This window comes from Hippocampus guttulatus, chromosome 20 (assembly GCF_054856545.1).
Source record: "Hippocampus guttulatus isolate MCC_2025c chromosome 20, RoL_Hgut_1.0, whole genome shotgun sequence".
NCBI classification, from domain to species: domain Eukaryota; kingdom Metazoa; phylum Chordata; class Actinopteri; order Syngnathiformes; family Syngnathidae; genus Hippocampus; species Hippocampus guttulatus.
Genome location: NC_141280.1, coordinates 1,868,773 through 1,884,522, shown reverse-complemented (window position 1 = coordinate 1,884,522; position 15,750 = coordinate 1,868,773). Strand labels below are relative to the sequence as shown.

Sequence of the window (15,750 nt, the reverse complement as noted above, 5' to 3'; positions counted from 1 at the left end):
GTCTTTTAGCGATGTGACGGATTTTTGTGCAGACAATGGCGTCGGTTGTTTCAACCAATGAGCTTCGGACCAATCCCAGCCAAATGGTAATTCGCTGCTTAATGAGCAGCCTGCCAAATGTCGCGGAATATAACCCGTTAAATGTTATTTTAACACATTTTTGTACTGCACTGCACTGCTGCGGTAAAGTAAGTCCAAATCAACTTTAGCAAATCTAAAACTAGCAAACGTCGATGACTCCCATAGTTTTCCCTAGTAGCCTATAGATATAAAAGACCCGCCTATTTTTTTCCAGTACCGGAAATTACTTTTTTCCTTCCTTAATTTGTTTGTTCGTTCGTTCGTTCGTTCGTTCGTTCATTCAGTCGAATCGTCACATATTATCATTATTCCTATAAATTGCCATAAACAAATTAAATCACAGGTACTTTAGCAAGAATTCAAAGTACAGCAGAAGTGTCTGAAGTATAGTACTGTATGTCTAATTCTCTGTTATATATAAATAAAAAAAGAAAACTGTGAGCAATGCCCAAGATTGTTTGAAGAAGTAAAATAATAATTCGTAAATGACGATGGAGAAACGCGTTTTATCCGGTAGAGGACAGGCAAACCCAAATCCAATACCGGATGTGCATCATCGACGAGCGACGGGGCCATCTTGACGCAGTAGACACGCCAGTGTTGTTAGCTTGTGCATTTCGCTTTTGAGTATCTCCCAGTAATACAACAATACTTATTCATCATGGCTATGCAAGCAGCGAAACGCGCGAACGTAAGTGTTTTCTTACTTAATGCTGTTTTCGTTGAGTTAATTATGGGAATAAATTTAACCCGCAGTGTTGTTTGCAAACTACATAGTCCATCGACGCAATGTAACCGTAGTGGGGCCTATGAAGCGGTAGTTTTATTTTACAATACGCATAACAACATTCAAAATACTCTTGTTTCCTGTTCACATAATTATCTTATAAATAGTGCGAGGTTTAGACTGGCATCTTCGTATTGGTATTATCTAACAATATGTACTGAGCCGATAGCTATCAGTGGTTTAACGCCGCGTTATACTGGGATATCTTTGGATCATGTACGTTAACCTAATGGCACGACTGTGACCCAGTGGTTAGTTAGCCTGTTAATATTTGCCCTTGACTGGCGACCAGTCTAGGGTGTATCACACCCAAAGTCAGCTGGGATACCAATGAGGACCAGCGCAGGAGAAAGCGGTTTGGATCTTCTTTCTAATGTTGTTATTTTGTGAATGTCTTGGCAATCTATGCAGATACGACTTCCTCCGGAGGTCAACAGAATTCTTTACATCAGGAACCTTCCCTATAAGATCACAGCGGAGGAAATGTACGATATCTTTGGAAAATATGGGCCGATACGTCAAATCAGAACGTAAGTGGTGAACATTAGCCTGATTTCCTGGGGTTCAAATCTCAGTAAACACACTTTGTTTCAAGGTACTGTGTGATTCGGCATCCACTAAGCGTTAACAATGCATCATGTGTATTGTATTTTACAATTATACTGAGGGGAAAAAACTGAAGCACTATACATCACCTTTAATTCATTGAGCATGTATTCTTTACAGAGGTAACACACCAGAAACAAGAGGAACAGCCTATGTTGTTTATGAAGACATTTTTGATGCCAAGAATGCTTGCGATCACCTGTCAGGCTTCAACGTCTGCAACCGCTACCTCGTGGTTCTCTATTACAACGCAAACAGGGTATGTGCACGGCTTTTGCTTTTTCCATTTTGTAAAGCAGCATAATTTTGCTTATTGAATTTTTAATTCTGACGTCACTGTTTTTGTTCTGACTTGTGTGTTTTTACAGGCATTCCAGAAAATGGACACAAAAAAGAAAGAGGAACAGTTGAAGCTCTTAAAAGAGAAATATGGCATCAACACAGATCCCCCAAAGTAGAATTATGAAAACATCTCTTCCTCTTTTTTTGTTCTGTTGTCTTCACGAGCAATGTTTTGGTTTTTTGGGGGGGTGGGTAAGTACTTCTACATTCTTGCAAATGGACATCTATTTTAAAAACATATATTCTGTTAATTTGATTTCACTTACAATTAAACATGCAAGTGTCAAGGTTGGAGTTGTTGGAATGGAAATAATGTGTGGGCATGGTATTTTGCTTCATGTGACTCCGTTTTACTTGTATTTAGATTTTCTTTTTTGCCGCATTACAACCTGAATGTTTCCTCTCTTCTTTTTCAGCAATATTTGACTTTAAATTGGTTCTCCTAAAAATAATGTTGCGCTGTTTGTAAAATAAATGTTTTGGGGGGGGTTTTTCACTCTTAATGCTGTTGTTTACTTCCCCATGTACACATTCTAGGTTCAATGAACTAAAGACCGACTTTTTTATGAACCACCCACATCGGTGTTTGATTTGATGCCAAGTCTAGCGACCATTCATCCGTTTTCCCAATTGATACTAGAATAGAGCAGCGGGTGGAATTATTTTCTGAAATGTCATAGCTGTAAATTACAACATATTTTGTTCAAGCTTTTGAAGGTCAAACTTGATCACAAAAGAATGACAATATATATTTTAAACGATGTTCTAGAACAAAAGTAAAACATTTTTAAAATCAGCATCCATACATTTGGAGGCACTCTGATGAGAATTCTTCGCGGCATGTCAATGAGTCTGCCCGTTGTCTGTCGTCGTGTTGAAGCAAGAGAGGCGAAAGAGCCCATCAAGTTCCTTTTATTAGATTAAATCACAACACAGGGTGTAGTGCAGCCATGTCGTCAGGAACACAATACATGCTACAAAAGAATCCTTGTACACACACTTGCCCGTTGCTTATATTTGGCATCTTGATGAACAGACATGGAGTTAGAAACATTCTTCCACCCCAACAACAAAAACGTTTGTGAAAAGAAGACTGCTGCTGAGAAACACTGCTGTGTGTGACACGTTTTGCTGATGAAACACTCGGCTGTGTGAAGTTAAAGCGGGCGGTGATGTGGGCAGGGTGGACTTATTCACTGAGAGGTCATGATGGGCACTCTTACGAGACCCCGCGCTTTCACTGACCTTTGCGACACGGGCTACTTTGCATTCACAAAATGAAAGCGGCATAGGGGTATTAAAAAAGTACAAAAAGGTTGACTTTTGACAGTGGGTAAATTGTTTAACGCGGCTCTACTTGAAGGGCTGACCTTTTCCCACTGTTTCAATGAAACTCACTTGTTAGCACTCTGACTCAGGGGGGGAAAAACTAGGAGTGGAAATGCAGACCTAATTCTCTTCTACTCGGTTATTTGTAGTGATATGCAACCTGCAAGGTCTTGATGCTCATGAAGTTGAAACTAATGCTTGGAACGACTAATGGGCAAAATAAGCAATTAATAGATTCTTAAAATGGGGAAGAACACAGTGATGCGGGATTGAATGTTGGTTTTGGCCATCTTGTAATGTTAATCTTGAAAATGGAATCAATTAACTGATTGATCCTTGATTAAGGAAGTTTTGGGGTGAACTCACACTTGCCCGTTTGACACCTGCCGTGTCATTCATTTCTCCCTTCAAGTCTCCTCTAATCAATGGCATGCAATTTTCTAATGGTTTGTTTTGATGCTCAAGGTCAGGTTCTTAGCGACATCTACTCCAGCTACCCTACAAGGACGCATGCACCCATGGTGAAAGTAGTCGGGGGAGGCTCAAACGCAAAAGGACATCCCACAATAATGCGGTTGCCCACACTTTGGGGTAAAAAATGCTTTCCTCGCCGGTATCAACTTTTATAAGGCTTTCTTGTCTCGGATCCCAGGACGCAAAATGACGAGAATTTTAAGGCAGAACCTAAAGGCATGCAAATGAACTACAGTTACTTTTTTCCCTTTTTTTTTTTTTTTTGTTTTGTTATGTTTTGTAGTCATATATTTCTTTTCACGGACAATACAAGCATGTCTGAGAAGGAAACGCCGAAGAAACCGCCTCTCTGTTTTATTATCTAGAGCTAATATTTGAAGGATAGAGGCAGATGCATTACCAGAAGGAATTTGGTTTGGTTGACTTGAGCAAACACGCACAGCTAGCATCAGTTGAACAACAAAGAGAGTATAGCGGCAAATCCAGTGCAGCACATCATTGACGCTCCAATACAATGAAACTGGAGAGAATAAAACATTGCACACTTCACATTTTGGCATCTGATCTTTAAATAATTTAAATATATATTTATATATCATTATTACTTGTGCGTGGTATTCATATACAGTGGCATATTGTGTGTTGCATGTGTGTCTGTGTGTCATTGCATTGTGTGTTTATTTTTTGTTGAAGCAAATGACATTCTCATGCACACGAGTGTTTCAAACACAAGAAGCAAGATCCATTGAAAGATAGTCCAAGCAATTTTTTTTTCTGTTGTTTTTCAGTGGAAATAGCTGCAAACTGAATGGAACATGAAATTCTTTCTGTGCAGTCCGTGGCGGCAGCGGCGGTGGCGTCGTGTCGGGGTTTGCTCCGCTCGCCGTTCACCTTATTTCTGGAGGTCGCACTGCAGGAGTAATACGATGGACGGGTCACTCTTGGCCGCCTCTTTGAACTCCTCCAGCGAGATCTGGTCGTCGTTGTTCTTATCCATCTTGGAAAAGATCCTATCCACCCGCTGCTGGGGCGTCAGCCCGTCCTCGTTCATTTTCATCATGATCACTGTGCCCACCATCTTGTAGATTGCCTGCAAGGAGGGAGATATAGGAGGAGGCCGACTCCACGTTCATTCTATTTTCGTTTTCAGTGCTGCTCTCTGTAATTAATAATTCAGTTAATGGAGACATGATGGAAACTGTTCTTTTTAAATTGCTCGTCTACAAATAGGCCTACTTGCGTTTCTGCACAGTTGTAGTAAGTGTTGAATAGCGAATATTTTGTTTGTACTTTGTCTTTCAGGTATAAGTAATTCAAATGGTGTTCAGACTTTGATTGATTGAGATCTTGCAAGGCGGGCCAAAAAAAGGCACCTCAGCGAAACGGAGGGCGGCCAGCCAGAGAGCATGACTGATGATATCATCAGATTCGGAGAGGTAAAATATTCCACATTTGTGGAGAATTGTTTGATGTGAAGCTACAAGAATGAGTCGAGAAGAATGTGTTCCAGTCGGAAAAAGCGCCATCTTTTGCCATTCAAACTACCCCTGATGAAAACCGTGTCTGCCCCTCCATTGCTTAAGTTGCCCAACCTTGGTGAAGGTTGTCCCTCTGATGCCATTTGTTGATGAACACCAGCTGTTACGCCTCCATTCTCTAGGAGGCGGTACAGGCCAATGAAAACTCACAGTGAACGGTTCACACCTTCCCTTATTTTGCTCTTGCTTGTTTTAGGAGCTCACAGACAAAAAAGCCCCAGGCTGGAAGGAAATGTGTGAATTGGCCAGCAAGATCCAAGATGCCCAACGGGCGAATACGATGACTCATACCGACGGGCTCCCTTGTTTAAGCATTCCTGTCTCATTGTCCGTGACTCAGTCTTTGCACACAATGTCTCCATGGCAAAGAACAAAACTGAGGGAAGACGAGTTGATTTCAATATTTTTGTGGAGGCAACCACAATCGGTAACTGAGCGTGTCCTCTCGTGCCACTGCACAATCTAGTTTATTATGCTCCGCTTGTAACCTTGCTGTACGGTGCCCAACCAGTCGATTGCGCGGGGTGTAGAGGTCAATGAGGAAAAAAAAAAGGTTTGTGTATCTGTGTGCGTGTTATTGATATATATTTTTGTGCTAGTACACACTGCACCCTAAGCATCCGATCAGGTTCATTTTCACACACAAAAAAAAAAAAAAGAATACCTTTAACCTACGGTGGCGCATGATCTGCACCACTGGAAGTTGTTAGCATTTGCTGCTTGCGATCAGAGCTGTTGCCATATATTGTCTTTTTTTATTATTATTACTATTATTCTCATTCCCAGTTTGTTTCATGCACAATTCACCGATGACACAGACAAAGAATGGGAGTCTGGAGGGCATTTTGAAATGGTACATGTCAGTACGATAGTTTCTGCACGTAATGTGCTGCAAAAGTGTGAAGGAGACTTTCTACCTCGATGATCTCCAGCATCTCCACCCGTGTTATCTTGCCATCTCCGTCCAGGTCATACATGTTGAAGGCCCAGTTAAGCTTCTGCTCAAAACTGCCCCGCGATGTAATGGACAACGCGCAGATGAACTCTCTGAAGTCGATGGTGCCATCGCCATTCTTGTCAAAGGTCCGGAAGGCGTGCTGGGCAAACTTGGATGCATCACCGTAAGGGAAGAACTAGAAGGCAAAAAGAGGTGGAGGTGTGTATTACTGTTATGATCGAAGAGGCCATGCAGAAAGCTGATGTGGTTAAAGAAGGGACCGTCTGCATGAGGCAAAGACCTCCAATTATAAATGAGACGGATAAATTATTGTTGGTGTGGATAAATAAATGTCGGGCTTACAAGTCAAATGCCAGAGTTTATGAGGACACGGCTGCCTCGATGAGAGCTAACATCAGCGGATAGTACGAGCCTGGCGCGGGCCGCTCTGGAGAACACATACGCGCGCTGTTGTTAAGCAGAACATTAAAGCCTCTCTAATCAGGCTGCAAGCTGGCACTGGTGCTCATCCAAACACTCTGATTGGCAGAGGGAGGCAAAGGAAGCGACACTTGACGAGTCGCGCTTCAGTGAAAGCCATTTCTCACAGACCGGATGCAACGTCGAAGAACGGATGCATGATTCAATCCACGATGGAGCGCACACTCTGGTGAAACCGCACAAAGAAGCTCATCAGGAAGTGAGAAAAGGATTTAGCAAGTTTGGGTTGAAAATAACCCCCTCAGCAGCCACCCCCCGATCCACATTTTTGTTTGCTTGCCGCTCCTCAGATAACGGCTAAGCTGGACAGACATCTTGCAGCTTAAAAGCTTCCAGTGATGAGCTCGCAAGGGTCAGGATTTCAAAGGGGGCGATTTAGTTATTCTATGCGCATTCTGTTGCAGTTTGGGGAGTTGCAGATTGCATGTAACTGGATTATATTCGACAGCGGTTATCTGGGAACTAAAAAGGATCGTTTGGAGCCAGATTGTCAAATAAATCGATTTTTTTTAAATAATCCCTCACAAATGAAAGCTATCTCCAATTTGAATGGGTGAAAATGTCCTCCCTTCACTGTGCTCGTCTTGCAGAAATGAATGCATTGTCTTTGATCTTCCCCGCTTGCTTGAATGTGGTCATTAAATTAAGGAAGCTTTTGAAATCCGTTATTAAAAGTGGAAAGGAACATGTGATGACCTTGGTCTTGAACCCGCTTTACATGGAAGATGATTGATTTGGAGTTGGTGCTTCAGAAACAAAATTGAATTTCAGGCGCGGCAGCAAGGCTATCCCCATCCTCTTCACAAATAGTTGGGCAAATTTACTGATGAAACGCCCTCCATGAGATGACGAGAAAACGGGGCGAATATCCAGAGCCCCTTTCAAGTAACGGCTGCTGTCCAGCTGTCGGACGACACTGTCAGAAATACTACCTGCTATCCTGTCAAAGCCAAAAGGTAAGCACAAAAGTTGAACGTCAGAGCTATGTACTTTGTTTTTGTTGCTCTGCGATATAAACCACAGTCCAACTCTCGGTTGTTTCCTCTGCTCCTTGTCAGTCTTGTGTGTGGCCAGAGGGCTGCGTAAAATAAAAATCCCTTTGTCTCATGCCTCCTTTTGCTAAGATTGTCGGGTGCAGTGAAGCCCGTTTGGAGTAGCCAGCAGCACCGCAGGCCGACCGCGCTCACGGTTGAGATCGCTTTCTTTTCTTTTCGCACAGAAGCGCGGGAGGGACAGAGCACGGGAATACAGAATATGCATCATCCACGGCGGGGGATATTTACAGTGTGCGATTGTGTGTGTTCGAGTGAGTCCGCGTGAGAGGGACGGAGCCTGCGTTCCGTCTTACGTAAACCCTCGGTGACATGCAAGGCTGAGGCTAAAACTCAGTCGGCACACTGCTATTGTTGCCACTGCTTCCAAGGCTCCGGGGTCCGTACACCAACGTCCACACAAACCGACGCTCGTGCAAACGCACACTTCCACTCCAGTGCGCTCGGATTCTGCAGACACGACACGCTCAACGTTGCACATTTGTCTGTATGATCACATTTTCATTTTTTGCATTTATCAAGCGAACAACCAGACAAAGGTGCGCAATATTCACACCGTCGCCGTTTCCTGCCTCCGAATGTGATGACTGCGTTCTATAAACGGGCGGCCAACAAGCAGACTGTCACTCACGGCTCGGCTGCCAGCTTTGGCAGGTGAACCCGGGGTTTACTCTCCGTTCGTTGTGACGCAGTCTGCTCGGCAGCATACGCGACCGCGAGGGAGGTGAGACCGCCTTTTTCATCAGCCTGCAACCTTCTCGCGCATATTCCGGCACAAAAGGCAATGCCAGAGAGGAGAGGAAGCGAGAGAGGGCCGACTGAGAATTCACGCGTAAGCGTGTGATGTGATGCAACAGTGACACGCAACCTCGTATCCTGCTTTTGCTGGATGTCCATGATGTGGCTGCATTATTTACACAGCGCCACCGTGCCTTTCGACTTCCTCCGTGGTTGTGACGACATGCATAAATCCATAATGGTGTTCATCGGATGTACAGTCTACTCCATGCGCTGTCTTTGCTTGTGTCTATGCATAGATGCCGATTTTGTGATGGACTGCAACTATTGTCCTACCTTAGTGCCTTACCGTGCTGTGTTTTCTGATTAGATTGGCAAGTCACTGTTCCCAAAAGTGTGTAAGGGAAGTGAGTTGCAACTAGATTGTAAAGATAGAAACATTCATTATAGTTTGAGGTTGACCTAAGCTACCGTATGTGAGGTTAATTAGAGAACTTGAGTCTTCTGTTGGACATCCAAAAAGGAGCTGCACAACAGCTCGGGCCGTAGAGGTGACAAAGGTCACGAGCCACACAAACGCCTCCACCATGATGTGACATACGAGTGAGTGAGGAGAGAAAAAATGGAGGAAGATATCAATGGAAAGTACAGTACATTTGGGCAAACTGAGGTTCTCGGTTGGGCATGTCATAGAAACAAAATGCGTGCAGCGCTTTTTCTTCATGGGTTTTAAATGAGCCTTTAACCTCAACAATCCACCACGGAAGCATGAATTTGAAAATTATATTTTGGATTTTACATTACTGCCGTTGAGAAGAGATCATTCAATATAACTTGGGAGCTTCTCACATTCGAATCTCACAGTTACAACGCGTGCCGATTTGGGGGAATCAAAGTCCCAAATCTTGGACGCTCGGTCCATGAGTGTGAATGAGTCACTCTCGTAGTGATTCGCTCGTCTTGAATTCTGTGCAGGCGGCGTTTGCTCATTTCCCACTCGGTGATGTCTGAGTGAATTTGAATGTGGATGCTTGTCGCTAGATGTGCCCCGCGATTGACTGGCGACCAGTCCACGATGTTGCCTTTCACCATCGTACCACAGTAGGTTGTAACAAGCTCCAGCTCCAGGAAAAAGCGAGACGAAAAATGCATCTACGGATGAGTGTGAATTATCATCTGTGTCCCAATGAGCAAATAAATGGCAGGCAACGTATGAATACATGCGGCATATTCCAAATACAGTATTCTGCAAACAGTTTGTCACCGTAATAGGTTTCATGCTGTCATTTTTCCATGTTCCCTCACTGACACAGGCGATGGGCCAGATGATGTCAACATCTGGCTGTCTTGCCAGCTACCTTTGCGTCATCGCTTTTGTCGATTACTCGCACACACTCACACAATCACGGCACGCACACACAGACACATGGGCCCGCTGACCCAAGAATAACTTGCGATGTGTGGATGGATTCCACTGTGTTGATGGGTGTGGAAAGTTTGTACGCATTGTCATGGTTGATCTGTTTGTGACCAACAGGTGGCTACACTGACATTTCAATTCAAGATGGCCAAACAACTACAAACAAAAGCACCCACAGCAGTAAAATGCAATGATGCAAGAGCCAAAGTGATTTAATGCACCGACCAGGGAAGCATCGGCAGCTCCTATTCCAAATGACTTCCAACGGCGCTGATGTGTCTGGGATGTGAAATTTCACACGCTGACGTGGAAGCGCCTCAGTGAATGAATTGCCACCCCAAGCCGCCCATCCATTTTGGCTGCACCGGTGTCACCGACAGCACTACGTAAGTCCTTCAAAGTTTTTCCATTCTGTGCCATCGACCGGCATGTTTTCACATCATTTCATGTGCAAATCATTTTGTGGCATGCAGCCATTCAACCGTTTGTAAGTCCACTTCTCCTGCCCGTTCACACTCGTCACGCTCAAACCAGTTACACGGATTTCAAATGCGCGTACGTTTTTGAACTGCAGGCGAAAATCACAGAGAACCTATGCTAATTTCCACGCTACGATTCATTACTAATATGATTGACTCTCTCCTTTCCATCGTTCAGAACTGCCTTTATTATTATATTAATAGTTTAAACCCCTAATGATGATCCTGAACCACTTAAATATCACTTCAAACATTGAACATCGAAACACTGTTGATTTGTTGACTGAGCTGCATAATTCAAAAGTTCTGTCTGTCATATATGGAGCTGATGAAACTCAAATGCTGGATGTCATGTAACATATTAAAAATACAAAAAAAGGGCAATTTGCCCTTCTGCGCAGACCAAACGGCGCTGAGAAGAAAAAGCAAAAAAAATGAGCACAGTGGGGCAAGATGGGAGTGCGCAGGTGTGACCCCACCAAATCTCACACATGCATGCACAGAGAGGAGACGGGCGCTCACGCCGTAACGCGACGGATCTCTCATTGCTGTGTCGCATGACTCCGACAGAGTCAATGACCAATAAATAATGCACACATACAGTAAGAGCGCACTTTTCCTGTCTTTGCCCCTTGGTTTCCTGTTTTCGAGCGACACTGCTCCAACCAAATACCCCCCCCCCCCCACACACACACACATGTAGTCACTCTTCACAGGAACAATGAATCCTGTTTATGTGAGGTCAATGCAGACCGTTTTTCCACTTATCGACTTGCTGGATTTAAATAAAGTCCTATCGAGGATTCACTGTTGCCTAGAAACACAAGAGTGCGTCAATCATGGGGTTTTCCCTCTAACGTACAGGACCACTCAAGTCCGCGTCAGAGTTTTCGTGGGGATGTCGCCGATCGTTTCTTCTATTTAGTATCGATTTTGGGTGGCTTTTTTTTAGAACAATGGGGCAAAGTGGAAATTTCAGGTGGTGTCTGATACTGTGCTGGGACTTTTTCAATTGAAAGCTTGAAGGCCTTGCAGCAAAAGTTGTCTCTTTCTTTTCTGTCTGGGAGCTGATGCGTGAGCTCTATTGGCATTTAAAGGAAGCGCACTTGTGACCTCAGTGCCCGTGCAGGAGGGTCTTATGTAACTGCAGCACCCTCTGGCATTTCCTGGCACCGGCTATAAAAGATTAATGCTTATTCTTGCACTCCACACAATGCAGGCTGACATCTGAACTCCGAAGAATTGTACATCATGCGATTCAAGGCAAACGTCATCTCACTCTGCATTTGCACACCATTCGTTTTCTCGTGCAATATTACGCTGCGCTTGAATTCACTTTTGAAAATTGTAACTTTACATTTCTTACTCCATACAAATGAGTTTCCTCAGAAAAGCCCCCCCCCCCCCCCCCCCCCCGCCAGTGAACAAATAGCATTCATTTTTTTCTGGAAGGAACCCTCCCACTTGTGAGGGCTGAAATTTGTAGAGTTGTTATTTTGTCATGTTGCCAGTTTAATTGTGAAATGGTCGCTGTTTACAAGACGAAAGGAAATTAAGTCATTGAATAATTCACACCCGCTGCTTGATGAGATACAGTAGGCTCCATATTAACGTCATCATTAACATCACTGGTTGGTTTTCTGCCCGGTTACAGCAGCGGCGAATGGGACCAGGCAAGAAGCGCTTATCTAACATCCCCAATTTATAATTAACAGAATGATCATTCTTCCCGTATTGTGTCCTTTGTGCTCAGCGTAGTGGTGGCGAAATGAGCGTAGGGACAAATGTCATGCATTTTTGACGGGGGATGTCCCAAACCGATCATGTGATAGGGAATCAGTCAGGGTCAATCACATGATGACAGTGGAAAGCTGGATGATCAATATGACCTTGATCTGTGTGAGTCACCTTGACATAGAGCTGCTGGAATTCCTCGAGGTTAAGACGGCCGGTGGGGCAGTCCTTCAGGAAACCCTTGTACCACTGCTTCAGCTCATGTTCATTGAATTCTGTGTTCTTCACCAGATCTTCCATCACCTCGGGGGTCAGCTTGCTGTTCTGTTTCCCCATTTTGCCTGCGCGCACACGCACACACAAGACATCATCTCTGATCACCAAAATAGAAGAGTGACTCATCCGTCGTGAAAACAGATTTCTGGAGAACTCTGATCGTGTAACCAAAGTTAAAAAAAAAAAAACTTTTGTGTGTTCTCAGAGGAGGCAGAAACGTGTTTGAATATAGTCCCCGGCTGAGTTTGTGTTTATTAATAGTGAGGTCAGCAGTGAGACGTCCAGCTTTTCTCGCTTTCTTTGATCGTTTTATTTGATAGTTTGTTTCATTTTTAGAAGACAGCACTCAGAAATCCGTTCAGTCAGAACTGCAATATTAACTCGGATTTTCTTGGTTTTCAAGTTAGGATAATTAAAAAATAAAAATAAAAAATACAACAAATGATGGCAAGACATCTGAATCATCAACGTCATGCTGTACCTCAGATGGGCAGTGATGGACCCAATTCCAGTTGCATAAATTTCTTGAATATTGTCAATGTTGTAATTTTGCTTTCCTTTTGTGCACAAAGCTGAACGATTTCACATGAATTTCACAAATAGTCTGTATGGATTTGTGTTCTTTTGTGTCTCGTCGCGACTGAATCCACATCGCCTCTGTTGGCTGTGCGATCGATCGTGCCACAGTAGTTGCAAGACTATCAACAATCAATTCCATGCAAGTGATATAATATCATTCTAAATTGATCGATGAAATAGGGAGCCGTGGGCGCACTCAAAGTCGGGGCACCAACGTAGCCTCGTGTTGACCTCTTATGACCCGAGAAAAGCACCTGATTTGGAAATTGCAAAGGAGGGTTCCTGTCGCACTAAATGCTATCTGTTGAAAGTTTTATTTTCCCATGAGGCCTCTGGGTTGTGGCTGCGGGCGTACAACACATGACTGACACCTCGTAAGCCACGACTTCTGTCTCAGATTTATTGTTTTTCTCCAATTAGAGACTGCAGATTTTTTCTCCCCACAGATCATATTCATCTTGTACTACCGTCAAGTCATATTAATAGTTTTGATTTTGCAACAGATCATTCCAAACAAGGTCCTGAGAGGTTCTACTGTTTACTGGGGGGTGTCAGTCATCTCGGTTCATTGTTTCGATGTCTCTACATATGATTCCTCTTCTTGTCGGTGTTCAGATTAAAACAACCCTCGGCAAGATGTGACGATCTGCGCGAGCAAATACACTTTTTTTTTTTCAGGGCCCGCGCAAGCGCATACGCACACTTACACGCGCACACTCACTTTCCTCTTGATTCACAACGCAGGCGTCATAGCTGAATCACGGCTGCTGTTTGCCGTTTAACCGGATAAGTTCTTAATTGGTTTGTACGTCGTGTGGGAAACAAAAAGCAGACAATTGAAATGCCTCCTAACGAGTGATGAGCTGCTCACTGCTAGTGCATTCGGATTATGGAGGTATTCAAGCAATGTCTTGAATGCACAATAGGGATTAAGGTTGCAAATGAGGAACATTTCTCGTGAATTTCCAGACACTTCTTATTTCATTTCGATGATGAATTTTGGAAGACATGTTCTTTTCTGGCGGCCCGGTAGTCCAGTGGTTAGCACGTCGGCTTCACAGTGCAGAGGTACCGGGCTCGATTCCAGCTCCGGCCTCCCTGTGTGGAGTTTGCATGTTCTCCCCGGGCCTGCGTGGGTTTTCTCCGGGTGCTCCGGTTTCCTCCCACATTCCAAAAACATGCATGGCAGGTTGATTGGACGCTCTAAATTGTCCCTAGGTGTGAGTGTGGGCGTGGATGGTTGTTCGTCTCTGTGTGCCCTGCGATTGGCTGGCAACTGATTCAGGGTGTCCCCCGCCTACTGCCCGAAGACGGCTGGGATAGGCTCCAGCACCCCCCGCGACCCTAGTGAGGATCAAGCGGTTCGGAAAATGGATGGATGGATGGATGTTCTTTTCTATCGTGACAGTTATTAAAAATCTAAAACTCGTTCATGACCAAGACTACAAGACTAATCATCCCATACTGGAGTTGAGTCATGTGGTGTCTATTTTAACTTGTCAAAGTGACCAAAAATGATTCCTGAGTGGCTTATTCAGTCATTTATGACTGTCCATAATGTTCACAATTCTCTATTTATTTGAGTTATGAAAATGGGCTTTAGAGTCCAAGTCAGTGAGAAATGCAGAAGAGCCGACGACAATGACTCAGGACTAAATAACTTTTTGTCTTCCAAACCCTTGAGACTAGACAAAAAGACAATGACGTACTGTCGTCAGCATGTATGCGGATATGAAGACATAAGGTTGATCTAACATCCCTCGTGAACAACGTGCAGCAGACCGGCCCCACAGTCGGGCGGTGGGATGGCTATTACATAACACCGTCTCCCTTACCATCATTCGCTTCCAGGGGATGACCTTGAGAAGGAGCCCTGGCAGGAGAGGAAAATCAGCTTGGACAATGTGGGCTGACGGTGCATTTGAAACATATGTTTCATGCACTTGTGCGTGGGCGTGAGTGCTGTGCGAATCTTTATGTCTTGTCAGCATGCAGGCTGAGCAAGAGTGCCATCATTATGAAAGAAGATGAGGAGGTGTGGTCAACCTGTACTGGTTGGCAAAAAAAGAAGTGGCAGATGGAGTGATGTAGGTTATGGAAAACAATTGGTCTCCATCTTCATCCCTGTGTCGCACGCGCACGAACGTAACCACACAGAGTTGCAACTTGCAGATTATGGCATGACAGGATACGATTTCTAATCATTTAGAGCGGTAGTCAAGCATTCTCGTCACTTTTGTGGTTGAATCAGAACACCGCGGGACGTGTGAAAAGAGATCCCCTCGCAATTTTTGTGAGCAAAACTCCTGCATTAACTATACATGGTCTGGGGACGCGTTCTGTTATTTTGATGTCAATGTGAGGCAATCATCCAACCGTTACTCCAATGGAAAGAGGGGATGACGCATTCGGTCGCATCATGCAGGTAAACATTAAATAATAGCATGTCAAAAACTAATTGTGCAAATAAAGAATGAATGACATCCTACCTGAAAAGTCGCTGAGGGAAGTCCGAGCTAACGTCTGGAGAGGTTCAAAACTGCGAGGGCAATTTAAACAAAAAAAAAAGAAGAAGAAAAAGAAGCGTCCTTAGTCGAGCCAAAAGCTTGTCTTTTCTTGGTTTCTATCGTTCTTTTTCTCCGTCCTTTCTTTTGTGTGTGTGTATTGTATTGTACTCGAGCCTAATCGGGAGCGGTGCAGGTGCGTAGGATGATGCTGCTAAACGCACACTGTCGTGATGCACTCAGCAAGAGACACGCAGAGGGAGAGAGGGAGAGATGCGCTTATCTCTCCGATGTGTGTGCGTGTGTGTACGTCGTTTCCTGAGGCTGCGCCTGACATGAAATGGCACGAAGCAGCCTTTTCGCCAACAAATCT

General features: G+C 44.2%; 2 protein-coding genes across 2 annotated transcripts; one reads left to right on the top strand and one right to left on the bottom strand.

Annotated features, from left to right (window-relative positions):
- The first annotated feature begins 631 nt into the window (after positions 1-631).
- sf3b6 (splicing factor 3b, subunit 6) lies at positions 632-2,319 on the top strand. Its single transcript, XM_086099765.1, has 4 exons — positions 632-772; positions 1,280-1,398; positions 1,595-1,733; positions 1,843-2,319. The coding sequence occupies exons 1-4, from the start codon at positions 743-745 to the stop codon at positions 1,930-1,932; spliced, it is 378 nt and encodes a 125-aa protein (XP_085955891.1). The 5' UTR covers positions 632-742; the 3' UTR covers positions 1,933-2,319.
- A 393-nt stretch (positions 2,320-2,712) lies between these two features.
- Positions 2,713-15,635, bottom strand: vsnl1a (visinin-like 1a). Its single transcript, XM_086099763.1, has 4 exons — positions 15,363-15,635; positions 12,193-12,359; positions 6,075-6,290; positions 2,713-4,709 (listed from the first exon to the last, which is right to left on the bottom strand). Exons 2-4 carry the CDS (start codon positions 12,352-12,354, stop codon positions 4,512-4,514), a joined length of 576 nt encoding a protein of 191 aa, XP_085955889.1. The 5' UTR covers positions 12,355-12,359; positions 15,363-15,635; the 3' UTR covers positions 2,713-4,511.
- Positions 15,636-15,750: the final 115 nt, after the last annotated feature.

Bases quoted from the DNA above. Each gene is read 5' to 3' on its own strand.
- sf3b6 (XM_086099765.1), top strand. From the start codon at position 743: ATGGCTATGCAAGCAGCGAAACGCGCGAAC. The intron at 773-1,279 runs GTAAGTGTTTTC...CAATCTATGCAG, and splicing joins AAGCAGCGAAACGCGCGAAC to ATACGACTTCCTCCGGAGGT. The intron at 1,734-1,842 runs GTATGTGCACGG...GTGTTTTTACAG, and splicing joins TCTATTACAACGCAAACAGG to GCATTCCAGAAAATGGACAC.
- vsnl1a (XM_086099763.1), bottom strand. From the start codon at position 12,354: ATGGGGAAACAGAACAGCAAGCTGACCCCCGAGGTGATGGAAGATCTG. The intron at 6,291-12,192 runs GTGACTCACACA...TTTGCCTTCTAG, and splicing joins TCCAGCAGCTCTATGTCAAG to TTCTTCCCTTACGGTGATGC. The intron at 4,710-6,074 runs GTAGAAAGTCTC...CCCTCCTTGCAG, and splicing joins AGATGCTGGAGATCATCGAG to GCAATCTACAAGATGGTGGG.